At 42.3% G+C, this 23,068-nt stretch overlaps 1 protein-coding gene across 2 annotated transcripts in view; it reads left to right on the forward strand.

The window, feature by feature from the left end:
• Positions 1–23,068, forward strand: part of LOC138170670 (adhesion G-protein coupled receptor D1-like) — a 476,753-nt gene that overhangs the window by 309,990 nt on the left and 143,695 nt on the right. For both annotated transcript variants that reach the window (XM_069100393.1, XM_069100969.1), the window contains one exon: positions 22,947–23,050. In XM_069100393.1, the coding sequence (XP_068956494.1) occupies positions 22,947–23,050 (104 nt within the window). The remainder of the gene's footprint in view (positions 1–22,946; positions 23,051–23,068) is intronic.

Raw genomic sequence — 23,068 nt, forward strand, 5'->3', positions numbered from 1 at the left:
TTATACTAAGTCATTGTAAGGTCTCTAAAAGCATCACGATGTTCAACAGCCAGGCACAGAAAGGACGCTCCTTGACATTTAAAAAATTGCAAGCAGAAGACCATATTGGTGAAAAGTAAAGTTTGTAGACTGAGAATCTTTGATCAGAATGAAGTTAATGATCTGGAGAAGGGCTAGGTCAGCTGATAGCTCACCTCCTCCTATCTCACCCCACTACTAAGAGCTTTGGCTTAGGGTGGGGACCCACCTGTAGCAGGGCTGGAGTCACATTTTTCTGTATCTCTGTATTTCATTCTGTGTGCTTACATGGAGATGGATTTAAGGGACAAAGTCACTTAGTCACAGTCAAACCTTCAGAACTAGGATATTCGGGTTCAGAAGTGACCTGGGAATTAGCTCTGTATGACTGATGGGAGGGTTGTTCAATTAGATGGATCATGAATGGATCATGAATTCAAAATAAATGTGATAATGGAGTCACTTGAGGATTTCTTTAGTATGTTAGGTGGCATGGTGGATAGAGTCAGAAAGACATCTTTCTGAGTTCAAATACAGCCTCACACACTTACTAGCTGTGTGACCCAGGGCAAGACCCTGTTTGCCTCAGTTCCTCACTTGAAAATGAGCTGGAGAGGAAAATGGCAAACCTCTCCAGTATCTCTTCCAAGAAAATCCCAAATGGAGTCACGAAAGAGTCAGACATGACTGAAACAACTCAACAGCAACAATAGAGACTTTCCTTGGATCTCTTCCATTTTGGAGAAGATAGGGGCAAAGGGTGGTAGCCTCCTTTTGCTAAGTCATGCTGTGTATTTCTGAAGTTAAGCATCTCTTGACCTCCATCTTTGTTTATCAACAGGGAGGGATCATATAACCAAACACATCTCAGTGGGGTCAGAGGGTATCCTTCCCCCCAGTAATGTACAAAGCCATGTTAGGGCCTTTGGTGTTCCTGCCAAGTCAGTTTTAGAAACTGCACACAGTGAATGTTGATATTGGAGCTTTGCCATGGGAACATCCCAATAGGGAAAATAAGGAAGTAGCCTGGGGATTTCTTTTCTTTTCTTTTAAAAACACATTTCTGGGGTGGCTAGGTGGCACAATGAATAGAGCACTGGCCCTGGAATCAGGAAGACCTGAGTTCAAATCCAGCCTCAGACACTTAACACTTACTAGCCATGTGACCTTGTGTCACTTTACCCCAATTGCCCTGTTTTACCCTTCCAAAAAGGAAAAAAACCCACCACATTTCCTTATGTAGATGAGATATATCAGTACCATACTGATTTCTGGATTGCATAAATCAATTGGAACTGTATTCATTGTGTACTAGACAATGAGGCTAACTAAATGAGAGAGTCCCTGCTCTCAGGAAGCTTCCATTTTATTGGTTTTATAGATCCTATGGAATTCTATGGATAATAGAGAATTTAACTGGAAGGGCCTTCAGAGATCACCTTAACCACTCCCTTTAATTTTAAAGTTGAAATTGAAGTCCAGAGAAGTTCTGACATGATGTATCTAAGGTCATACAGATGGTATAAAGGGCAAGTCTCTGAACCAGAATTTGAATCTAGGTGTTCTGACTCTCCTTTATCATTGGAATCTTGCTGCCTCCCTGGTCTTCAGCCTCTTTTAAATATAAATTATGGAATAAGATCTTACTTGGAACTTTAAATGCTTATACCTGGGAGAAGGTCTTAGAGTTTGTCTTTGAAAGGTTCTTAACTGTATGTGCATGTGTGTGTTTACATGTGTATGTGTGCACACATGTGCATACATGTACGTGTGTTCTGGTTTGGCAGACTGGTAAAGATTGCCTTTTCTCGGAAGCTTCTTTTTAGATACATAAAAACATGGCTTTACAAAAGAAACAGATTTTATTGAAATATAGTTGTCAACATATATGTATGTATATGTACATACATACATGTGTATATAAATAAACACATACATGTATCTGTAAATATAAATAAATACATGTATGTATGTATATATGTAAAAGCAAAAGTTCATGGACCCTGAGTTAAAAATCTAATCAAATCCTTCTTATTTTATAGAGAATACTGAAGTCCAGATAAAGGAACTAACTTTCCCAAGATCATGTGACCCATTGGAGAGTTATAGCAGAGCTCTAATTAGAACTCAGGATTCCTAGTCTCATGCTCTCTCTGCTACACCAGGACTGAATGCAATAAAATGGAATTTAATAATGGTCAGGGCAGCTAAGTGGCACAGGAATAGAGAGCCAGGGCTGGAGACAGGAAAACTCATCTTTCTGAATTAAAATCTGGTGGCACTTACCAGCAGTGTGACCCTGGGTAAGTCATTTAACCCTGTTTGCCTCAGTTTCCTCATCTGTAAAGTGAGCTGAAGGAAATGGCAAACCACTCTAGTAGCTCTGCCAAGAGAACCTCAGATGGGCTCATGAAGAATAAGACATGACTGAAAAGTGACTTAACAACAACAAAAAATAATGGTTAAAGTAAAGATCCATCTTGGGCTCAAAAAGTAAATCGAACCCAAGTACAAGAGTGGGGAGATATGGCTGGACAGCAGTTCCTAGAAAAAAAAATAAAAAAGAAAAGAAAAGAAAAGAAAAGATTTGAGCTTTAGAGTCCTCTGAACTCAAGTGAATCCAAAATAGGGCATGGCAGTGAAAAACCTCAAGAAATCTTGGACTGAATAAGAGAAACACAGAGTTCAAAATGAGGGACATGACAATTTTTTAAAAAACTTGGTTAGCGGATGTCTGGAATATAGTGTACAATGCTGAATGCTTTATTTTAGAAAGGACATTGACAAATTTGTAGAAAATTATAGTGAGCCCAGAGTACAATGACCAGGATGCTGAGGAGCATGAAGATTGTCATATAAGGAAATGTTGGTGGGATTGGGGAAGTTCAGCAAAGGGAAGCCTGGGAAGGCAGGGGGAAGAGAATGATATTTATCTCCAGGGATTTGAGAGATGCTAGTGTCATATGAATCAGGGGACAGAAGGGAAGTGGTTAATGGTTTAACCTTAAACAAGCATTTCTATAGTACCCACTATGTGCTAAGCGCTTTTACAAATATTATCTCATCTGACTGATGGATTGGGATTAGTCTTGTGCTGTTTGGCCTCAAAAGCCAGAAATGAGAGTGTTGGGCAAATGCTGCAAGAAGGCAGATGTCATTTCCATGCGAGGTGAAACTTCTTAACAATTACAACTATTCTGAAGTGGAATGAGGTTTGTTTTTTTCTGAAAGGTAATATCTTCCATGATCACTGGAGGTCTTCAAACAAAGACCTACTCTCTTGTCAGGGACAATGGTTCAGAAATCGGTTAACTATTGTTTGTTGTCACTCAGTTTTTTCAAACATGTCTGACTCTTTGTGACCACATTTGAGGTTTTCTTGGCAAAGAGGCTGGAGGGGTTAACCATTTTCTGCTCCAGCTCATTTTGCAGATGAGGAAACTGAGGCAAACAGGGTGAAGTGAATTGCCCAGGGTCACACAACTAGTAAGTGTCTGAGGCTGGATTTGAACTCAGGTCTTTTTGACACCAGACCCAACACTCTACCCACTGTGCCACTGAGCTGCCTAATGGATTGATGTAAAGCCAAGTACAAGCAGCTTTTCAGAAGAATGCTACTGTGAACAGCTTTTAAGGTTCTGATTACACAGTGTAGTGAACACTCTATTCCATAACAAATCAGAGCAAAAAATTCACAGTAAATCAAGGTACAGCATTCACAATATTACAACTTATCACAGAAAATCAAAATACAGCATTCACAACATCATAGAAAATGGCCATGTAGTTTTCACCACAGTAGTCACAAAGTTTTGAACAAAGAACAATCATTTAGTAACTCAATCATTCAATCATTTCAGTCATTCAATGATCCTTAAGGAGGTCTGCCTCAAGTGTCACAAAGTACAATGGTCAAAGTTCCCCACTCATGGGGCACACTGAGTTAACTCAATCAGTCACTTATTCACTATCTAATCATCAGAAAATACACAAGCCTTCCACCACTAGTTCACTAGTAAATTATGATTTCTCAGTCAGTACACAGTATCCAAGTAAAGTCTTCTTTCACCTTGACTCGGGGTGGTCTCTCAGATTCCCTGGATCCCCTTTCATGGTCCCAGGTCTTACTTGGATTCACCAAACCATCACCTGTTTTCAAAGCACAGCTTCCATGTCCTTCCAAGCACTTCCTGTTCCACGCTGAAGCTCACAGAGTCCAGTCCACCTTAAATCCTTCAGCCTCTGTTCCCAGGAAGTTAAGGCTTAACGAAGCCACAAACAGGTTCATGCAAAGTACCAGCATCACAGTCATGCTTCCTCAGTCTGTGGCAGCAACCAGAAGTTCCGGCTGGCCCTTGGACTCAGCAACTCCTCAGCAGAAGCTCCAACTGGTTCCTAGAATTAAAATCTCTTCACCCAGGTTCCCAAAATCAAAATCATTCTCTCCAGGCTGGGGGGCCTTTCCTCTTCAACCTCCCCAGAGGCATAAGCTTCTGCCTCCATGAAGCTTGCTCCAAGATCTGTCTCTCCCTCTCTGGATTTTTCCTTATATACAATATTGCTCCTCCCTGCTCAGCCCTTCCTGTCATGTCAGCAACAGGGTCTCACACCTTCTGTTTCTTTAACAGAGGCTTAATTTGAACTAGGTGCCAAGTACTTCTCATCTTAGCAATACAAAGAGATCTTTAAATTTCATTACCATCACAGTTGACTACATGACCTGTTTCTTAAGATCATAGATTTAGTCCTGAGGTCCTTTCTGACTTTGAGATTTCATGATTCTAAGAATGGAAACTCTAAGTCCCAGTATTTTTAAGAGTCCAATTTCAAGGATTGAAAGTGCAAAGGAAGCTCTCAATTCCATTGAATTCAATTTGTTATGAATCAATGTAAGGAATACTGGAATTGAAAGACAAGGGGAACTGGCTTCAAATCCTCTTATAGTTTTTGTCTATGTGACCTATACTACTTAATCCCTCTGGGCCTCAGTTTTCCCATCTGTAAAATAAAGACAGATGACCTCGAAGGTCCTTTTTAGCCCTAAGTCTGTGATTCTGCAATCAAACAAATTCAGTTCATTTCAATTCAACAACTGCTATGTGTCAGGCACTACACAAAATGTTGGTGATACAAAGACAAAAACAAAACGGTCTTTGCCCCAAAGAAGCTTATATTTTACTGGGACAAAACAATATGTGACCATATCAGTAAATTTATTATGTATAAAATAATAATATTTTATATATAATATAAAATATGATATACTATGATATTATATAATATGATAGATGATACTATAATATAAATATAATACAATATAATATAATATAAAATACAATATAATATATATGATATAATATAACAACATAACATAACGCAATATAAAATAATATTATACAATCATATGTAATAAATTTTATAAATACGAAGTGATTTTGTTGAGAGGGTGATTGGTCTGTGTGTCCATTTTTGCTTTGGAAAATAGAGCCAACATGCCTTCTGACTTTACAGTTCTCTGATCCTATGACCGGGAAAGTTACCACCTTCATCATGATGGTGGATAACCTTTATTTACTTCAGGAAGGCATGTCCCTCATAAGGATAGAGAGGACCAGAGAGCTTCATCCCTCCTTCCAAGGAGAGGAGGACAAAAGAAAATGCCCAATGAGGAAATTTGCCTCTTAGAATAAATGAAAAAAAAAAAAAGATTCATTGAGCATTTACTATGTGGCATGCACATACCTTGGGCAGCTAGGTGGCACTGTGGTGCATAGAGTGCCAGGTGTGGAGTAGGGAATACTCATCTTCTTCATGAGTTCAAATCTGGCCTCACAGAGTTACTAGCTGTATAACCCAGGGCAAATTACTTAACCTTGCTTGTCTCAGTTTCCTCATCTGTAAAATGAGCTGGAAAAAAATAGCAAAGCACTCGAGGATCTTTGCCAACAAAATCCCCAAAAGGGTCACAAGGAGGTGGATACTACTGACACCTCTGAACAGCAACAAAAACACGTGCCTTATAAGCTTTTGGGATACAGATAAAAACCGAGAGAGAGTTCTTGTAAAGGAGTTTATTTACACTGTAGTAGAGGGAAACAACACATATAAAGGAGAAGTGGTCAGGGAAGGCTGATTTATTTTGGGCAGTCACGGGGATGGTGATGGGGAGCAATGGGGCTGCCACTTGACATGCCCATTACTGGAGTAAGGCTGGTATTGACTGGATGACCATTCACACGGCAGTGGGTGGAAGGGATGTGAAGCATGGTCTAGTGTTTGAGGCTGGATAGATATAGTGGGCAAGCCTAATTCACTCCCTCAGGACAACATGCTCTTAGCTTTGTATTAAGACTGAGTGGATTGAGTCACCCATGGAGGGGTCTCAGGAGGTCCTGGGGGTCCAGAAGGAGACAGGTTCAGGAAAGATTACAAATACCCTTAAACACAATTCCGGACCTCCAAGATTATTTCTATCTTTTATAACCAAGAACCCAACAGAAAGTGTACCTTTAAGGAATAACTGTAATTTCCTCAAATTGGCTCCTAGTTTCCCCAGAGAGCTCCCACGCCTTCTGTGATTCTACCTTCCATGCCTGGAGCAGCTTCCAGCCTGGCATTATGATTATAGTACCTTGTTCTCAGTGGTCAGTCAATCTTAGCATAGTAACCCACCTTTTACCACTCCAACCCCAGCTTCTGGGGGAAAGGGTGGAACGTGGGTGTGGGAAACGAAAATTACAAAGTGTCCTTGAGCATCTGGAGAGACACCCATGCCTCTTAGCTATTTGCAGACATTCCACAGATGTCCTTTGGTTGGAGGCCAGAGCAGATTGGGGCCAGCTAGGCTGACCTTTGAAGCCTATAGGCGTAGCTTTCAGGCAGTGCTCTCTCTCTCTGCTGACTGTTTCTGTTGAACCTTCTGCCTTGGTTGTCATCTAGAGAAATAAGGTCATAGGTTCAATGGTTTGCAGCTGGAAGGGACCATGGCAGTCCTCAAATGAACTAGCTTGTGATATGCTTTGTGATCTTCAAAGTGATTTTTATTATTATTAATATTATTGTTCTTATTATGTTCTCAAGCTCAGCCTCCTAATTTTACAGGAAAAGAAGCTAAGAAACAGAGAGGGAGAGTAATTTCCCCAAGGTCACACAGGAGTCAATAGAAGAGCCTGGATTTGAACCAGAGTCATAGGATGATATTAGACTGAGAGATGGAAAGAGTTCATCTAATCCAACCCCCTAATTTTACAGCTGAGGAAAATGAGGCTCAGAATGGTGAAGTGACTTTCAAAGGTCACAAAAGCTAAGTGGCAAGGTCAGACCTCGAACATCTAACACTCTTTCCTCTATGACACAGTCCTGATGGATTTAAACTGAGAAGATCTGGGTTCAGGTATTGGCTACTTCCTGTATCACCTTGGTCAAGTCATAAATTATAGGATTTAGTCACTTGGCTGTTCTTCCTTAACCTTACTTACCTATAAAGTAAATATGATAATACTTGCACTTCCTACCTTATCCTTGTTATGCAGTCATTACAGTTGTGTCTGACTCTCCATCACCCCATTTGGGGTATTAGCAGAGATACTAGAGTGGTTTGCCATTTCCTTCTCCAGCTCATTTTGCAGATGAGGAAACTGAGGCTAACAGGGTTAAGTGACTTGTCCAGGGTCACACAGGTAGTAAGTGTCTGAGGCTGGATTTAAACTCAGGTCTTTTTGACTACAGGTATGGTGCTTTATCCAGTGATTCGCCTAGCTGTCTTTCTTACATTATTATCTAATGAGAAAACAAACGAATGAATGAATGAAAAAGCACTTATCAAACATTTATTATTTATGAAGCCTTGTGCTAAGGGCTGAGTTTATGAAAAGAAAAACAAGACAATCCCTGCTTTCAAGGGGCACACATTCTGTTAGTGGAAAACAACACAGATAGAAGGTTTCAACTGCAAATCAGACAGAGAAGCCGCCACGGTCCTTAGGGTGTCCTTGTAAAGTCCATCAGAATGCATCTTATGTAATGGCATTTCCACTGATAAAACTACATCCATGTGGAAGCCATTCGTCAACGGCAAAATGCTATATACATGTCAGGTATTATTACTGTTTCTCCCTGGTGGTCAGAATGGAAGCACAGTCAGGTGTTTCAAGGTCATCAGGGTAGACATATGAGAGCAATGTAGCCCCATAGACTCAGGAAGCTAATTAGTAAGATAAGATTGGGGGCAGGAGACGATTGCCCCTCAATCTGGGGCCAAGAGTGCGACCCACAATCAAAGAATCTATGTGGAAAGGTATCCTAGATATTTTGTAGCTCAATGACCCCATTTTATAGGTGAGAAAACCTATAAAGCCTAAAAAAAGAAGTCTGGAGACTCAGACTTTGGCGCCAAGGTTCAAATCAGTCAAATCTCTCATGTTGAAAACAGTATTGGGCATGGGGCAACTTTCTCTTCCTCTCTTGTTTGCTTAATTCCTCAAGATTCTGTGATGTTATGGAAATGGGTACTCTCCACTGACCAATGCATGCTACATTCCCACTGTAATTTGGATGATTGTTGTTGTTGACTTGTTTTGGTTATGTCTGCCTCTTTGTGACCCCATTTGGGTTTTTTTGGCAGAGATACTGGAGAAGTTTGCTATTTCCTTTTCTAGTCCATTTTGCAGATCAGGAAACTGAGGCAAACAGGATTAAATGAGTTGCCCAGGGTCACATAGCTAGTAAGTATCTGAGGCCAGATTTGAACTCCGGACTCAGGAAGGTAAGTCTTCCTGACTCCAGATCCTGAGCTCTATCTAGCTGCCCTAGAATTTCATTCCATTCTGTTAATGAGCATCTCTGAATTTATTCCGACTGATCTCAGACAGCATACATATATACAGGTCATTTCTGGGCCCACACTCAGAAACTTTCAATATTAGTAATATCTTCTAGAACTTATGTTCTGATTAGTATAATCTCCAAGAATCCAGAATCACTTCCACATCGCAATGATGAATTGGGAGAGAATGACAGTATACTTTTCCTTATGTAATTAGTCAGTTAAGAAACATTTATTCAGCATTCCCTATGTGCCAAGTACTATATTAGGCACTAGGTAAGGCACCTGCAGCAACCCTCTCTTGCTTGTGGGACAATCTACAATCAATCTCTATTTCTCTGCGCTCACTGAATCCTCACCCATATAACAGCTTCAAAGTTTATGAGCCCCCATCAATGGGTTTAATTCTACTAGTCATCCTGAGGACACAATTTTTCAAAGTGAAGGTATTTATTGAAATATAATAGTAAGACAAGTAGACAGAATATTTTCCTGAAATACTTGGGGAAAAATTCTCTCACTATCCATACCAACAGAGTAAAGACTGAAGACACCTAGAAAATACATATACAGGTAGTACCTGTGGCCAGGGAACATGCATTAAGGGATTCCAGTAGAGAGCACATATGGCTATGGCTTACACTACAGAACATTGATAACCAGGATGCTTGCATGGAGGGCCAACTCATTACTTCATCATTGCAAAGTCACTGATGTCTTCTCATGAGTTTATTGTATTGTTTCTTCTGCGTCTGGTTCCTGTTGGTCTTAAGGTGCATGTGATCTATGCTAGGTATATAGACAAGGTTCACTGTTGGTATCTCTTGTTTGTGGTTGGATGGTGTCCTGCTGGTCTCATGGTTTCCAGGTTTCTTTCTCCTATAAGATTTTGGATTTCATCTCTTCAGAGTGCCTAGTGTCCACCTTGGTTCCTGTCTGCCATGGCACAGTGACTAGAAAACCTCTCTTTGATAAAAGCAAGCTGACAATTCTATGAGCCACCACCTAACTGAAGACTAAAATTCAGACTGAGTGCCAGTAAGCTAAGATTACCTATTGAGTCCAAGACAGAATCACACATAGTCTGTTGAACCAGGCAACTATTTGACAAAGAGTTAGAGGGCCCTTGTAACTCCTCCTAATGCCTTGTGGCCTTTAGATTCATTTTCGATGAGGTAGGTTTTTTTCACATCAACCTCACACATTTCAGGTTTCAGGTCCCAGTTTTGGGTGAGCCACTAAGCTTCTTTGGGTCTTGAATTTGAGTGAGCACAAAGCTAAGTTAAGGCCATCATCTTTCTGCAGGCCCACATTCCTGGTTTTATTATGTTTATATGGCCAGAAACATGCCTCCAGGCTTGGTGCAATGGCAAATTCTTCATTTAATGTTGTTAAGCTGAAAAAAAAAAGAGTGGATAGACTCCGGTCAAAATAGAGGATTTTCCTTTGGGAATCGCAGGATCATAGGATCATAAATTTAGAACTGAAAGGGCATTTGGGCTAGAGGCAAGGGTGCACATTAGGGGGTGATCTGTCTCCTCTCCGATGCCTGGCCATAGTCTTAAAAGAAAAAAAGCAGAGAAGATGTGCTATTTATCTTGAAGGAACACAAGTAGGAAAGGGAGTCTGTGTTTTTGCTTATCTTCTTGCAAAAATGAGTCTGCTAGGAAATCTGGCTTAAAAATGCCTCATGCCGATATCATTCCTGATTTCTCTAACCTGTGTTCCTCCCTTATAGTTATTTTCAAAGAAAAACACCTCTCTGTTTGAAAGGTTTAATGAAAAAGGCCCCTACTGTGTCCTGACATCATTCCTGGGGCTCCTGCTTCCACAAGTGCCTCTTAAGGTTCTAATTAATATCCCAGCAAAATCTTTTGCACACTTGGGGGAATGGTTCCCCTTCCCTCTCCCCCTCACTTCCTGGGGAAGCTGCTGCAAGCAGCAACATCAGACTGGCCAGCTTCTCACAGGGAAAATGAGGCTCAGGAAGCTGGAGAGAGGCCAAGGAGAGAGTTGGAAAAGCAGCTCTGCTTGACCCTTTCAGTCATCCCAGCCCCCACTAGGTGGGTGGGAGCATTGCTCCCCAATTTTCTTTAGCAGGAGAGACTTCTGGGGGTCCAGGGAGACATCTCTCTGTACCACAGTTGGAAGATTTTGCTCAGCTACAGGATAGGCGGAACCCCTGAGTGGGATGCTGGAGGTGGGGCGATGGGATTAGTGCGGCCCTTCCTCCAACCCGGAGTTATCTAGCTCCATCCCCTTATCACATCATCCTTTGGAGAAGCCTCAGGGCTCCCCGGGGGGCTGCCCCCCCAAATTCAGGCCAGGGAGCTGCAATCAACATGTTAATTTGTAAAGCCTTCTCCATTCCCTCAGCACTGTGTGGGCATATGGGGAGCTAATACGTGGGATTATTATTAGGCTATATATACACATTGTCTAAGTCAAAGAAGGCCTCGACAGGCTCAGGCAGAACAGCCTTCCTGGAGGCAATTAGAAACATTTGTCTCATTGGTGGGGGTCAGGATTTTCATGTATCTGGACCATCCATTCCTGTCAAAGTTAATTATTCATTTCTCTTCTAATTAGAGTCAGATTGCCCTTTAAAGGTAAAGCTGCAAAGGTCCATTGATTCTGGATTTTTAAGCAATAAATGTTTCTCGTTAAACTTTTTGAATTTAAGCCTCCCTTCCAGGGTTTATTTCAGACAGCCACATGGTAGGGGAGGGGGAGAGGAAGGCAGAGTTTAGGGGGTCCCAGGATTTTTTGATTTAGGGCAGGGGTGGGGACTGTAGGGCTCCCAGCACCATATTTATGTCAGGATGTCAGGGCAAGTTCACCTCTCTGATTGTAGGAGGCAGTAAGAGATTAAAATTGTCTATGCATCACAATGAATAGGGGCAAAATTGCAGATGGCCAAGGCCAGGCTATGGCTGGGTTTGTTCACTCCAGAGCTGCAGAACGCATGTTAATATCCAGCTTCATTTTGCATCTTAGGAGAAGGGGAAGAGGGGAGAGGAGAGTCTGCATCCTAAATGGAAAAGATGGCTGTTTGGGGATAAATTACAGAATTGAACATTCCCCCTGCTCAACAAATGCATGCGTCCCCCCACATACCCCTTCTTGCCTCAAAATTGGAAATTCTTAAAGATTTTATGCCTGAAAAAAAGCAATAGGGTAACTTGGCAGGTATCAGGAAGGATCGGTTTCCAGAAAGACCCTAGTTCTTTCTCTTCTTCTCAGATCTGGGCAGAAGTTGGCTCAATTCCGCCCCCCCCTTTCATATCTATGAGTTTCAGTAGATTTAAAAGATCATTTTACAAGACAGTAGCCAGGGTTTTAAGGGCAGCTAGGTGTCACAGCGAATAGAATGCCAGGCCTGAGTTGAAATCTGAGTTACTAGTTGTGTGACTCTGGGCAAGTCACTTAACTCTGTTTGCCTCAGTTTCCTCATCTGTAAAATGAACTGCAGAAGGAAATGGAACACTAGTCCAGGATCTTTGACAAGAAAACCTCAAAGGGGGTCATGAAGAATTGGATATGACTGAACAACAACATGACAGGGTTAAGTGAATGATAATACATAGAGGAAATGTGGTATACTGCAATCAGAGGACGTGGGTACAAATTTCAGATTTTCCATTTAGTAAATATCTGGGTGACCTTCGGCATTCCCATTTAACATCTCTGGGCCTCCGTTTTCTTATTCATAAAATTAGGGGCTATAGACTCTGACCACTGAGGTCCCTTCCAGCCCTAGATATATTTTGTTTGTTGTTATTTAATCCTATTTTTGTTGTGTCTGACTCTTCATGGCCCCGTTTTGGAGTTTTCTAGGCGAAGATACTGGAGTTGTTTGTTATTCCCTAGATGTAGGATTCTACCAATATAAGTTTCCTTCCAGCTGTAAATGTATGACCCTAGGCATTTCTCACACAGGCTACCTGTACTGGGTCTGAAGGATTCACAGGTGCCCCAATTGGTCACTGGCATGGCATGGAAATGACCGCTTCCAGTAACACCTAGCATTTATCATATCTATGCAGAGCATACTTCTGAATCCTTTGCTGTGACCTCACTCTTCCCTTCCAGTTCAAGCAGAGGCTGAATGATCATTGAGACTATTGTAGAAAGGAATCTTGGTCCTGTATGGTTTGGACCAGATGCTCAGTGAGATACTTGCAGCTCTGAGATACTATGGTTCTGCAACATCCAAGCAAAGAGCTTTCCAGCACAGGTTTAACCTTTTGGGTCACAATTTGCTAGTTCTTGTGTATTCTGCAGACTGGAGAACATTATCTAGGATAGATACCTAAGTTTGATTTGATATCATTTTGAGTCTCTGCCCCATGGACTTTCAAAAACCAACGTCTGCCCCCTGGGAATGAATGTCCTAGTGAAGGATAGAGACAAACTGCCACTAGAAATATTTATAAGGTAACTCCTGTGCATGAAAGGCTGTGAAAAATGGGATTAAAAACACACTTGACCTTCTCCTGTTATTTTTTTCTCGAGACTTACTCATAGTTAGAGGGAAAGAATATAGAAGGAATAAAGAAGAAAGAAAGGAGGGGGGAAGAGGAAAAAAAGGAAAGGAAGGAGAAAGGAAGGGAGAGAAGAAAATATAGAGGAAGGAAAAAAGAGAAGGAAGGAGAGGGAAGGAAAAGAAGAGAAAGAGAAGAAATAAGGGAGGGGAGTAGAGAAAGAAGGGTAAATGTAGGGAAGGAGAGAAGGAAGAATGAGAGTAGAGGAAAGAGAATAGGGAAGAAGGAAAAGAGAAAAGAAGGCAGGGGCTGGAAAGGAGGGAGTTAGGAAAAGAAAATAAAAAGGAGAGAGGAAGGATGGTAGAATCCCATGGAAAAGAAGGAAAGAATAAGAAAGGGAAAGGAGGAAGAAGGAAGGAAAGAGAAAAGAAGAGAAGAGGAAGAAGAAAAAGGAAGAAGAGTATGGAGGAGGAATGAAGTAAAAAGAAAAAGAGAAGGGGAACAAAAGGAAGAATGGATAGAAGAAAGAATATGATAAATCACTCAATCATGATTTTACGGGGCCTTAATCTATAAAATGAGAAAATTAATTCTACTCTGCCATTACCCTCTGCACATTAGACATTGACACCTCTATAGACATCTAGATCTAATTCTATATCTTCAAAACATCTCCCAAACTTCCCGATTTCCATTGAGAGCACCACCATGCTTCCATATTCCTAACCTTGCTACCATCTTCAACTCTCCTCTCTCTCCACAGTTACCTTTGCCCCACCCATATTTAATCACTTCTCCTGTCTTGTTAATTCTACCACCATTCCCTCCATCCCTTCTTTCCACCCTCCAAGCCATCCTTTACACAGCTGCCAACATGATCTTGAAGCTCACGTCCCTATATTACTCAACAACTTCCATGGCTCCTAATCATCTCTAGGAACAATTGCAAATTCCTCTGGCATATAAAACTCTTCGCACTTTGGTTCCATCCCAGCCTTTCTGGCTGCTCACAAATCATTTCCCTTCCCCACCTTACTGTGTAGGCAAACTGAGTTTCTTGCTGTTCACATCATACATGTTATTCATTTTCCACCTCCATGCCTTTGTACTAGCTGTGCTTGGAATACATTCTCTCCTCACCTCTAAAAATCTCCATTTTTCTTTCAAAGTTCAGTTCAAGACTCACCTTGCAAAGGAAGCATTTCTTGATCTGCTCCCCTTTCCAGATGTTAGTCTCCTCCACCAATTACCTTGTTTTAATTCAGCATATTCTTATACATGCACACATCTCCTTTGATTGAATTTAAGCTTGTTGAGGTCAGAGAGTCTTTCATTTTCATTCTTTTATCTCTCATGCCTGGCATCTAGTAGCCATTTTCCAAATGCTAATAAATTAAGGGAGTTATGACTAATGAACTTTAAGGTTCTTTCTAGCTCAAAATTTCTATTCCTCTGATCACTGAGGTTTTTCTATAACCCAGGTCCTATGACTTTCCCCCACAGTGGGTAGACTGCTGAACCTGCATTGCTGAGTCTTAGGTTCAAACTCCATTGGTGTGTGATGATATTAATGGCACATTGTATTTCTATAGTATTTTAGGAGAGTTTTCAAAGCTCTTTCCATACATAATTTATTTGATCTTTATAACCACAGTTTATTAGAGACTGTGGGTCTGTCTATTAGATTGTAAGCACTTTGAGGGCGAAGACTGTCTTTTGACTGTTTTTGCATTTTCATTGCTTCTTAGCACTGTGCCTGGACCATACAAGGTTCTTAATAAATATTTATTGAATGAATGAATGAATTGAATAAATCTTAATTATTGTAAACGTTGGGGACAATCATCTAGTCATTGCAGTGTCCAATAGAATGGACACTTCATGAAGGCAGGAATTAGTTTTCCTCTTGTTTTTGCAATCCCTAGTACCTAGTACAGTGACTTAATACATACATACTCCAAGACTGGGAGTCTAGATCCAGAGTTGGAAAGGGACCTTCAAGGTTGTCTAGTCTAACCTCTCATCTTATAGATGAGGCCCAAATTGGTGAACTGACTTGTAAGTGGATGAGCCAGAATTTGCATCTTGGGCTTTGGACTTCAGTGCTAATGCTCTCTCTCTTTGATAAGACTGCCTCCAACTCTATGTATTTGTTGAATATCATAAAATTGAAAGGAGGTAGGAGTGGCTAGGTGGTGCAGTGAATAGAGCACCAGCCCTGGAGTCAGGAGGACCTGAGTTCAATTCTGGCCTTGACACTTAATACTTGCTAGCTGTGTGACCTTGGACAAGTCACTTAACCCCAATTGCCCTGCCTTCCCCCCTCCAAAAAAAAGCAAAAAAAATAAATCGAATGGTGGAATGAAGGTGAGGCATTGGCTGTGTTCTTACGTATGCTTCTTTCCAACAAATACCTTCAGTGAAACGAGTACATTTGGAAGGAGTCTAATCCCTAGAAGCTTTTTTTATAGGAACAGGAATCAGCAAAGACTTTGTGGAAGGGGGTGGGGTGGGGAGAATGGAGACTCCAAGGCCAAGTGGGCTTTGGGATGGAGTTTTGGGTGAGAATCCTGGCTTTCCATTAGGCTCAGTGGAGAGCAGGAGAGTTCCATTTTGGCCTTTAATGCGAATTCTCATTTAATAAAATGTGAAAATTTATAAGCAGTCTGTACTCAGGGCAAAAGAAACAGGTTTATTCCTTGCCAGAAAATGCTTCAGCTGGGGTAAGGGGCCTTGCCAAGACTCTCTGATGGCCATAAACAAATAACCAAGTTATCCAGGCTTGGCTGCCAGGATCTCCCTGAGGTTCATCCATGGCCAGGTCCAGGCTCCAGAGACTCAGGGTAGGAAAAATGAAGTAGGAGGGTGTGTGTGTGTGTGTGTGTGTGTGTGTGTGTGTGTGTGTGTGTAGGGGTTTCAGGGGGGAACTCATTAATAATCCTGACAATCCCATGAATTGGTAAGAGGGTGGGGATGATTATTCCCATTCTGCTGATGAGAAAATACTAAGGCACTGAATGATCTAATGAAGCATTTTTTGGATGCTGTTGCAGGCTCTATGGTCTGGGCCTGACGATTCTTTCTGGTGACGCCAACACCATCCATAGGGTAGACAGCAAGGAAATAGCCCTGAATTGGGAATTTGATGGCTTGGGTTTGAGTCTATGTTCTGGTTCTTCCTCTTTGCCCTAAGGCAAGTCTGCTGCCCTCCTGCCTGAGCCTCAGTTCATGCATCTGTAAAATGGAGGTGATATAATAAATGGTTTCTAAGGTTCAGGTTGAAATCAGGTGATTTGTAGAATCCCAGAATTTGGGATTTGGAAAGGACTTCAGCAGTCATTTAGTCCAATTCCTACTATTCCATATCGAACAAATTGTCATTCGAAGAAGGGATCTCCCATCAGACCCCCTTTAGGCCACAGAACTGTGTCCCCTTAGACTCCTTGCAAATGTAACAATTTCTCCAAGCACCTAGTGTAGTGCTTGGTACATAGTAGGTGCTGTATAAATGTTAGTTATAATTATTACTGGTCTAGAGAGTTCCCACCTGAAGAAATTCCATCTACCAATGCAGACCAGTGCATTCTCTGAAGCTTATCTAGTCTTAGAGAGCTGCCTAGAGGCCTGAGAAGTCAAGTGACTTAACTAAAGGCTTCAAGGTCAGTTTTCTACTATGACACATTGACCCTGGCACATAGTAGGTAATTAATAAATTCATGTTGATTGATCATACATATCCACCATCCTTACCCTCACAGGTGGATGGAGTGTCTAGGCTTACTCACTGCCTTATTGGTGAGAAGGATGTCAACTCCTTTGGGGGGAGGAACTGGCTTTCCTTTTTGTCTTCCATTCCTTAGCAGCTAGCATGGGGCCTTGCATGGTGTTTGGGGGGTTATTTTGCTTTTCAGTCCAAGCCTGAAAGTGATATGGAAGCTCCTTCTATCAAAACAGTTCATGAACTCAGTCTGTTACTTCTCCAGTTGCCTGGGGGAACTGAGAGATTTTGACTTATTCATGGTCAGATAGCCAAGTATGAATCAGAGCCAGAATTTGAACCCGGCCTTTATAGCTCTAAGGCACTACTCCCTAGTGTCCCTTGCCTTGCATGTTGAAGGTACCTTAGTAAATGTTTGTTGAATTATTGAGTTATCTCACTATACACTTCACTGTCTGACTCAGGAAGGTAGGGACCATGATCACCATTTGTCAGGCCTAACTGGCCTCCCTGACTGTATTCCCTGTGACTTGTATCCATCCCGCCTACAGTGGCCAGAGTTCCCTCCCTGCAACAAGGCTTTATTGGTCCAATTTCCTTCCTGGTTGATACCTGTTTTGCTCTATAGATTGTGTTTAAACTCTTTGGGGTCAGGAGATCAGTGGCTGGGGTGGTTTCCTAGCTACCTAAAGCTCTGCTATCTAGTGATCTCATCCCTGAAATTCTAACTCACTGATACTGTCCCAGCCCATAGATGGTAGGGTGAGTGACCCAAAATATGAGAGGCAATATGGCATTAATTAAGGCAATGAGGTACAGTGGAAAGACTTCTGTGCTTGAATGCACAGGACTCTGGCTCTGACTTCCATGATGATTGATAGGAAGATCATGGACAAGTCACATAATCCCTCTGAGATAGTAAAATGGACCCCTATAGTGCCTATTGAAAGGGTTGTTGTGAGGAATTAATAACAACAATAATAATAAATAGCTAGCATTTATATGGTGTCTCCTATGAGCCAGGCACTATGCTAAGTGCTTTACAATTTGTATTTCATCTGAACCTTACAACAACCCTAGGAGGTAGGTGCCATCATCATTCCCATTTTACAGATGGGGAAACTGTTTATCTCAGTTTCCTCATCTGTAAAATGATCTGGAGAAGGAAATGGCAAACCACTCTAGTGTCTCTGTCAACAGAACTCCAAAAAGGGGTCACAAAGAATTGGACTCAACTGAGAATGACTAAACAAAAAATGTTACAAAACACACAAATATTACATAAACATTACCTTAATTTTAATTAATACAATATAAAATATTTTATATAATGTATGATATATAATTATATTAATTAATATCTTATATATGAAATATTTAATTTTGAGATGATTACTTTAGAGTTTGTAGGGGTCTAAGAAGCCAGACTAGAGCTATTAAATGAACAAACATTTATTAAGCACCTACTATATGCCAGGCATCATCATTTCGAATAGGAAGAAATAGGCCCAGAGAGGTTGTTACTCGCCCATGATCACATAGGTAGTCAGTGGTTAAACCGGGACTGGAAGCCAAGCCCTTTAATTCCAAATCTAGCCCCTTGATCCTCCTCTCTCAAGCTGCCTCCCTCAGTGAAGGTTTTCAGGCAAGTGGCTGCCTGGTCCTGTCTTGGTTGGGTTTGTAGAGAGCGGATCTCATTTCCGGTGTGGCCCCTTCCAACTCTGACTTTCTGTGACTCGAGGCATCCTCATCCAAACTCTGGGTCAGAGATAAGGAAATCCTGGGATATTCCAGACACTCCAGAATGCTTAGCAGAAGAACCTTCCTGCCTGGTCAAGTGCATGTCAGCTCTGATGCTGAGCCTGCCAGGAAGGCATCTGCTTCATCTCAGGGTGGGGGAGCATCCTAGGGCCAAGACAAAGGCAGCGAGAATCCCATTTCTGAGCAGTCTCTGGTATCATAGCAACAGTTGTCCATCTCCCTCCTGCTGCATTTCTTAGCCACGTGCAGCACTTTCTCTGTGGCCACTTTGCCTGGAACCCCTGCGTTCTACAAAACTCACCTGCTCTGCAGAAAATTTGTAGCCTGGCCCATGAAAATAGGGATGCTAGTGATATTTGGGGGGATGAGACATGGGGGGTGGTGGCACGTCCCTCTGCTCTACCCCAGCTGCTTCAGAGACCCCATGGCTATGCATGAAGGTTTCCCCTGGGGCCTGAGATGGGGCTTCACAAGTCCAGGGAACACCTTGCATTGCTCTGGTGCCTGACTGGTTAACCCAGTTGAGAATCACACACATTTGCAGGAATAAAGACCTATTAGGTTATCTCATCCACAGACACACCCCCTGCTGGGGCCCAGTTGCTCCGGAAGATAGACTTCAATAACACCGATTCCCAGAAATGACAGGCACAGCTTGTGCTCCTGGGGGTTTTTCGGCCTCTCTCTGAATCACGGGGCTAGGGGGAGTGGAACTGGGGTACAGGGGACCCCAAGTAGGGGCAGAGCCAGGATTAGAGCTAGGATTATTGTGCTCTGAGTCTCCCTTGGAGCTTCTCAGGTCTAAATGGCAGTGCAGTTTGGGCTAAATTCGTCTATCCATCCATCCATTCATTTATTCCTCCATCCATCCACCCATCCACCCATCCACCCATCCACCCATCTATCCACCCACTCACCCATCCACCCATCCACCCACCCACCCATCCATCCATCCATCCATCCATCCATCCATCCATCCATCCATCCATCCATCCATCCATCCATCCATCCATCCATCCATCCATCCATCCATCCATCCATCCATCCATCCATTCATTCATCCATCCATCCATGCATCCATCCATTCAATATATATGCATTATGTAATCATAACAATAACAGCTAGCCTTCATAAGGAGCCTTAAGGCTTGCAAAATGCGTTATATATGTCATCTCATTTTATCCTCACAACACATGCTGTTATTATCCTCATTTAACAGATGAGGAAACTGAGGAATCAGAGGTGGAATGACTTACACATTTGGAATGTGTCTGAGGTCACATTTGAACTCAGGGCTTTCTGACTCTAGCTCTAGCGCTCTGGATGTTACACCATCCAATTGCCTGTTGTATACCTGGCATTGTGAACCCCTCGAGGTCAAGGACTGCTCCCTCCCCTTCCCCTCTTTCTTTTTATCTCCAGTACTTAGCACAGTGTCTGGTAAATGTGTTGTTGTTCAGTTTTGTTTGACTCTTCCTGACGCGCCAGCCCATCTCCCCTCCCCTTGACCATACTGGGAGTTTTCTTGGCAGAGATCCTGGAATGTTCTGCCATTTCCTTCTCAAGTTCACTTCACAGATGAGGAAACTGAGGCAAATTGCATTAAGTGACTTGCCTAGGGTCACACAGCTAATAAGTGTCTGAGGCTAGATTTGAACTCAGGTCTTCCTGACTCTACCCACTGAGACACCTAGCTGTCTGTCTCCTCCTAATACATGGTAAGCACTTAATAAATGCTTGTTGAGGGATGGACTAGCCCTGTGTTAGTCACCAGGGACCAAAAAAAGTAAGTAGTTCTTGGCCTCAAGAAACTTCTCTTCTATTTTGCTGCTCTCATCTCTTCCAAATCTGAGATTCTGAGATGCAAATTCTAGGGATTATGATATCAAGTTAGGGTAGATTTGAGTATTGAATGGTTAAGCCCAAGGGCATTTTTTGCTGGTCTTCACATCTAACCCTCTCTTTCGACCATCCCTGGCACTTTGCCCAGGCTATGTGTGCCCCGTGCCTTATGGGTACTCTCTCCTCACTCCCACCTCTGGGAATCCAATTTCCTTCAAATCTCAGCTTAAGTTGATCTTGCTACAACTTTTATACACTTTGTATATAATTCTATCCATAGTATCTCTCACAGGACAGAAGCTAAGGGGCCGGGTGGGACAGTGCATAGAACACTAGACTTGAAATCAGGGAGACCTGCCTTAAGATACTTATTATCTGTGTGACTCTGGGCCAGGTATTGAATGTCTGTATGCCTTGTTTATCTCCTCTCTAAAATGGGACTATTAATAATATCTACCTCCAAGAATTGTTGTGGATAAAATCAGATATCATATGTAAAGTTCTTTGTCTAGTTTAAAGTTCTATATAAATAAAATAATAACTATCATTATGATATTCCTTAAGTTATGATACCTAATAGTGGTTTAACAAATAATTGTTGATTGATGGACAAATTTGTTTAGAAGTGTTAAGTGTTAATTATTAAAAATTGATTAATTATTAATTATAGCTCTATGGTTGTTTTTCAGCTTTTCAGCCATGTTCTAGTCTTCATGACTCCTTTTGGGGTTTTATTGGCAAAGATACTGGAGGGGTTTGCCATTTCCTTCTCTAGCTTGTTTTATAGATGAGGAAACTGGGGCAAACAGGGTTGAGTGACTTGCCCAAGGCCACACAGTTAGGAAGTATCTGAAGCTGGATTTGAACTCAGGTCTTCCTGACTCCAGGCCTGGGGCTCTGACCACTGCACAGCCTAGTTACCCTTAGCTAGCTCTACAATCTCCTGGAAATGTCTCCTCTCTTTATATAAACATGCACATTTTCTGGGATTACATGGTCACAACTCTATGACTGGAAGGGACCCCAGGGGGCAGCTAGTCAAACCTCCTCATTTTGCAAGTGAGAAAACTGAGGCCCAGAGAGGTTATGTGACTTTCCTAGGGTCACACAGCTTCTAAGTGCCAGAACTGGTAAGTTGAAAACAGATTTTACAACTTCAAACCCTGTTGTGTAAGGGAGGAGTCATTTCATTTACTCCTAGTAGCACTGAAGGTAGAGATTGTTTCTTTCTTCTGGCATCCCCCAGCCTAAGCATAGTGTCCTGCATATGTCAGTGCTTAGTTAATGTCTGTTGAAGTGAATTGAATAATCACGTATTAATGGAGGAAATGGAATGATGGAAAGACCAAACCAGAGTGTCCTGGGCTTTAGCCCATTCTCTCTTGTTAACTGGTTGTGTGATAGGGGAACTTTGCCTTCCAGTACTTGTTAGTTAGATGATTGTGGGCAAATCACTGAATTTCTCTGAGCCTCAGTTGCCTCTACAGTAAAATGGTACCCTAATATCTCTAGTAGCTCTTTCATGTGGGGCAGTTTTGTGATCGAAAGTCATGCAGTACTTATAGTCACGATCTTTATCATGATCATGGGTGCTGTAAATATTACATTGGTGCTACAATGGCTCAGTGGATGAAGCCTGTAATCAGGAAGACTCATCTTCCTGAGTTCAAATCTGCCCTCAGAGATTTACTAGTTGTGTGACCCTGGGCAAGTCATTTAACCCCATTTGCCTCAGTTTCTTCATCTGTAAAATGAGCTGGAGAAGGAAATGGCAAACCACTCCAGTATCTTTGCCAAGAAAACCCCAAATGGGATTATGAAGAGTCAGAAATGACTGAACAACCATAAACTAACTCACAGAATTGTTGTAAAAACAAAATCTGCTATGCCCTGTAAACCTTAAGACATCATGTGATAGCATTGTGATCCAGAAGCACTCAGAGTGGGGATCTGTTTTTCCCTCCCTTTCTCCCTTCCTTCCAGCCCCCAGCCCACACCCCAGAGGAGCTGTCCAGGGTTCTGCCCTCTGGAGCCTCTTCCTGATGATCTCCATGTGGGAGTTTCAGGAAGGCATTTAATGCCAACATTTCCCTGGGATGAGCAAGGTCATTGAGCCTGTCTCAGGTTCGAGTCTCCCTGAAACAGGGGCAGGCAGTCTAGCAGTCCGGGAGCCCTGGCTGTGGGTGGGGAGGGAGGCCTCCTCTCTAATGCAGGGGGGCTGCCTGAGGGGCCCTAACCTCCACCTCTCCATTCAGCCAGCTCACTAACTCACCCTCTCGGCTTCCTCTCTCTGTGCAGCTGACCAAAGGACACCAGGTGGCGCTCTCATCCATCAGTTATGTTGGCTGCTCCCTCTCCATCTTCTGCCTGACCATCACGCTGGTCACGTTCGCTATGCTGTCGTGAGTCATTTTCACTTT

This window comes from Petaurus breviceps, unplaced genomic scaffold, assembly GCF_028583685.1.
Source record: "Petaurus breviceps papuanus isolate PSGF00001 unplaced genomic scaffold, PetGlider_PUasm1.0 100, whole genome shotgun sequence".
Lineage (NCBI taxonomy): Eukaryota > Metazoa > Chordata > Mammalia > Diprotodontia > Petauridae > Petaurus > Petaurus breviceps.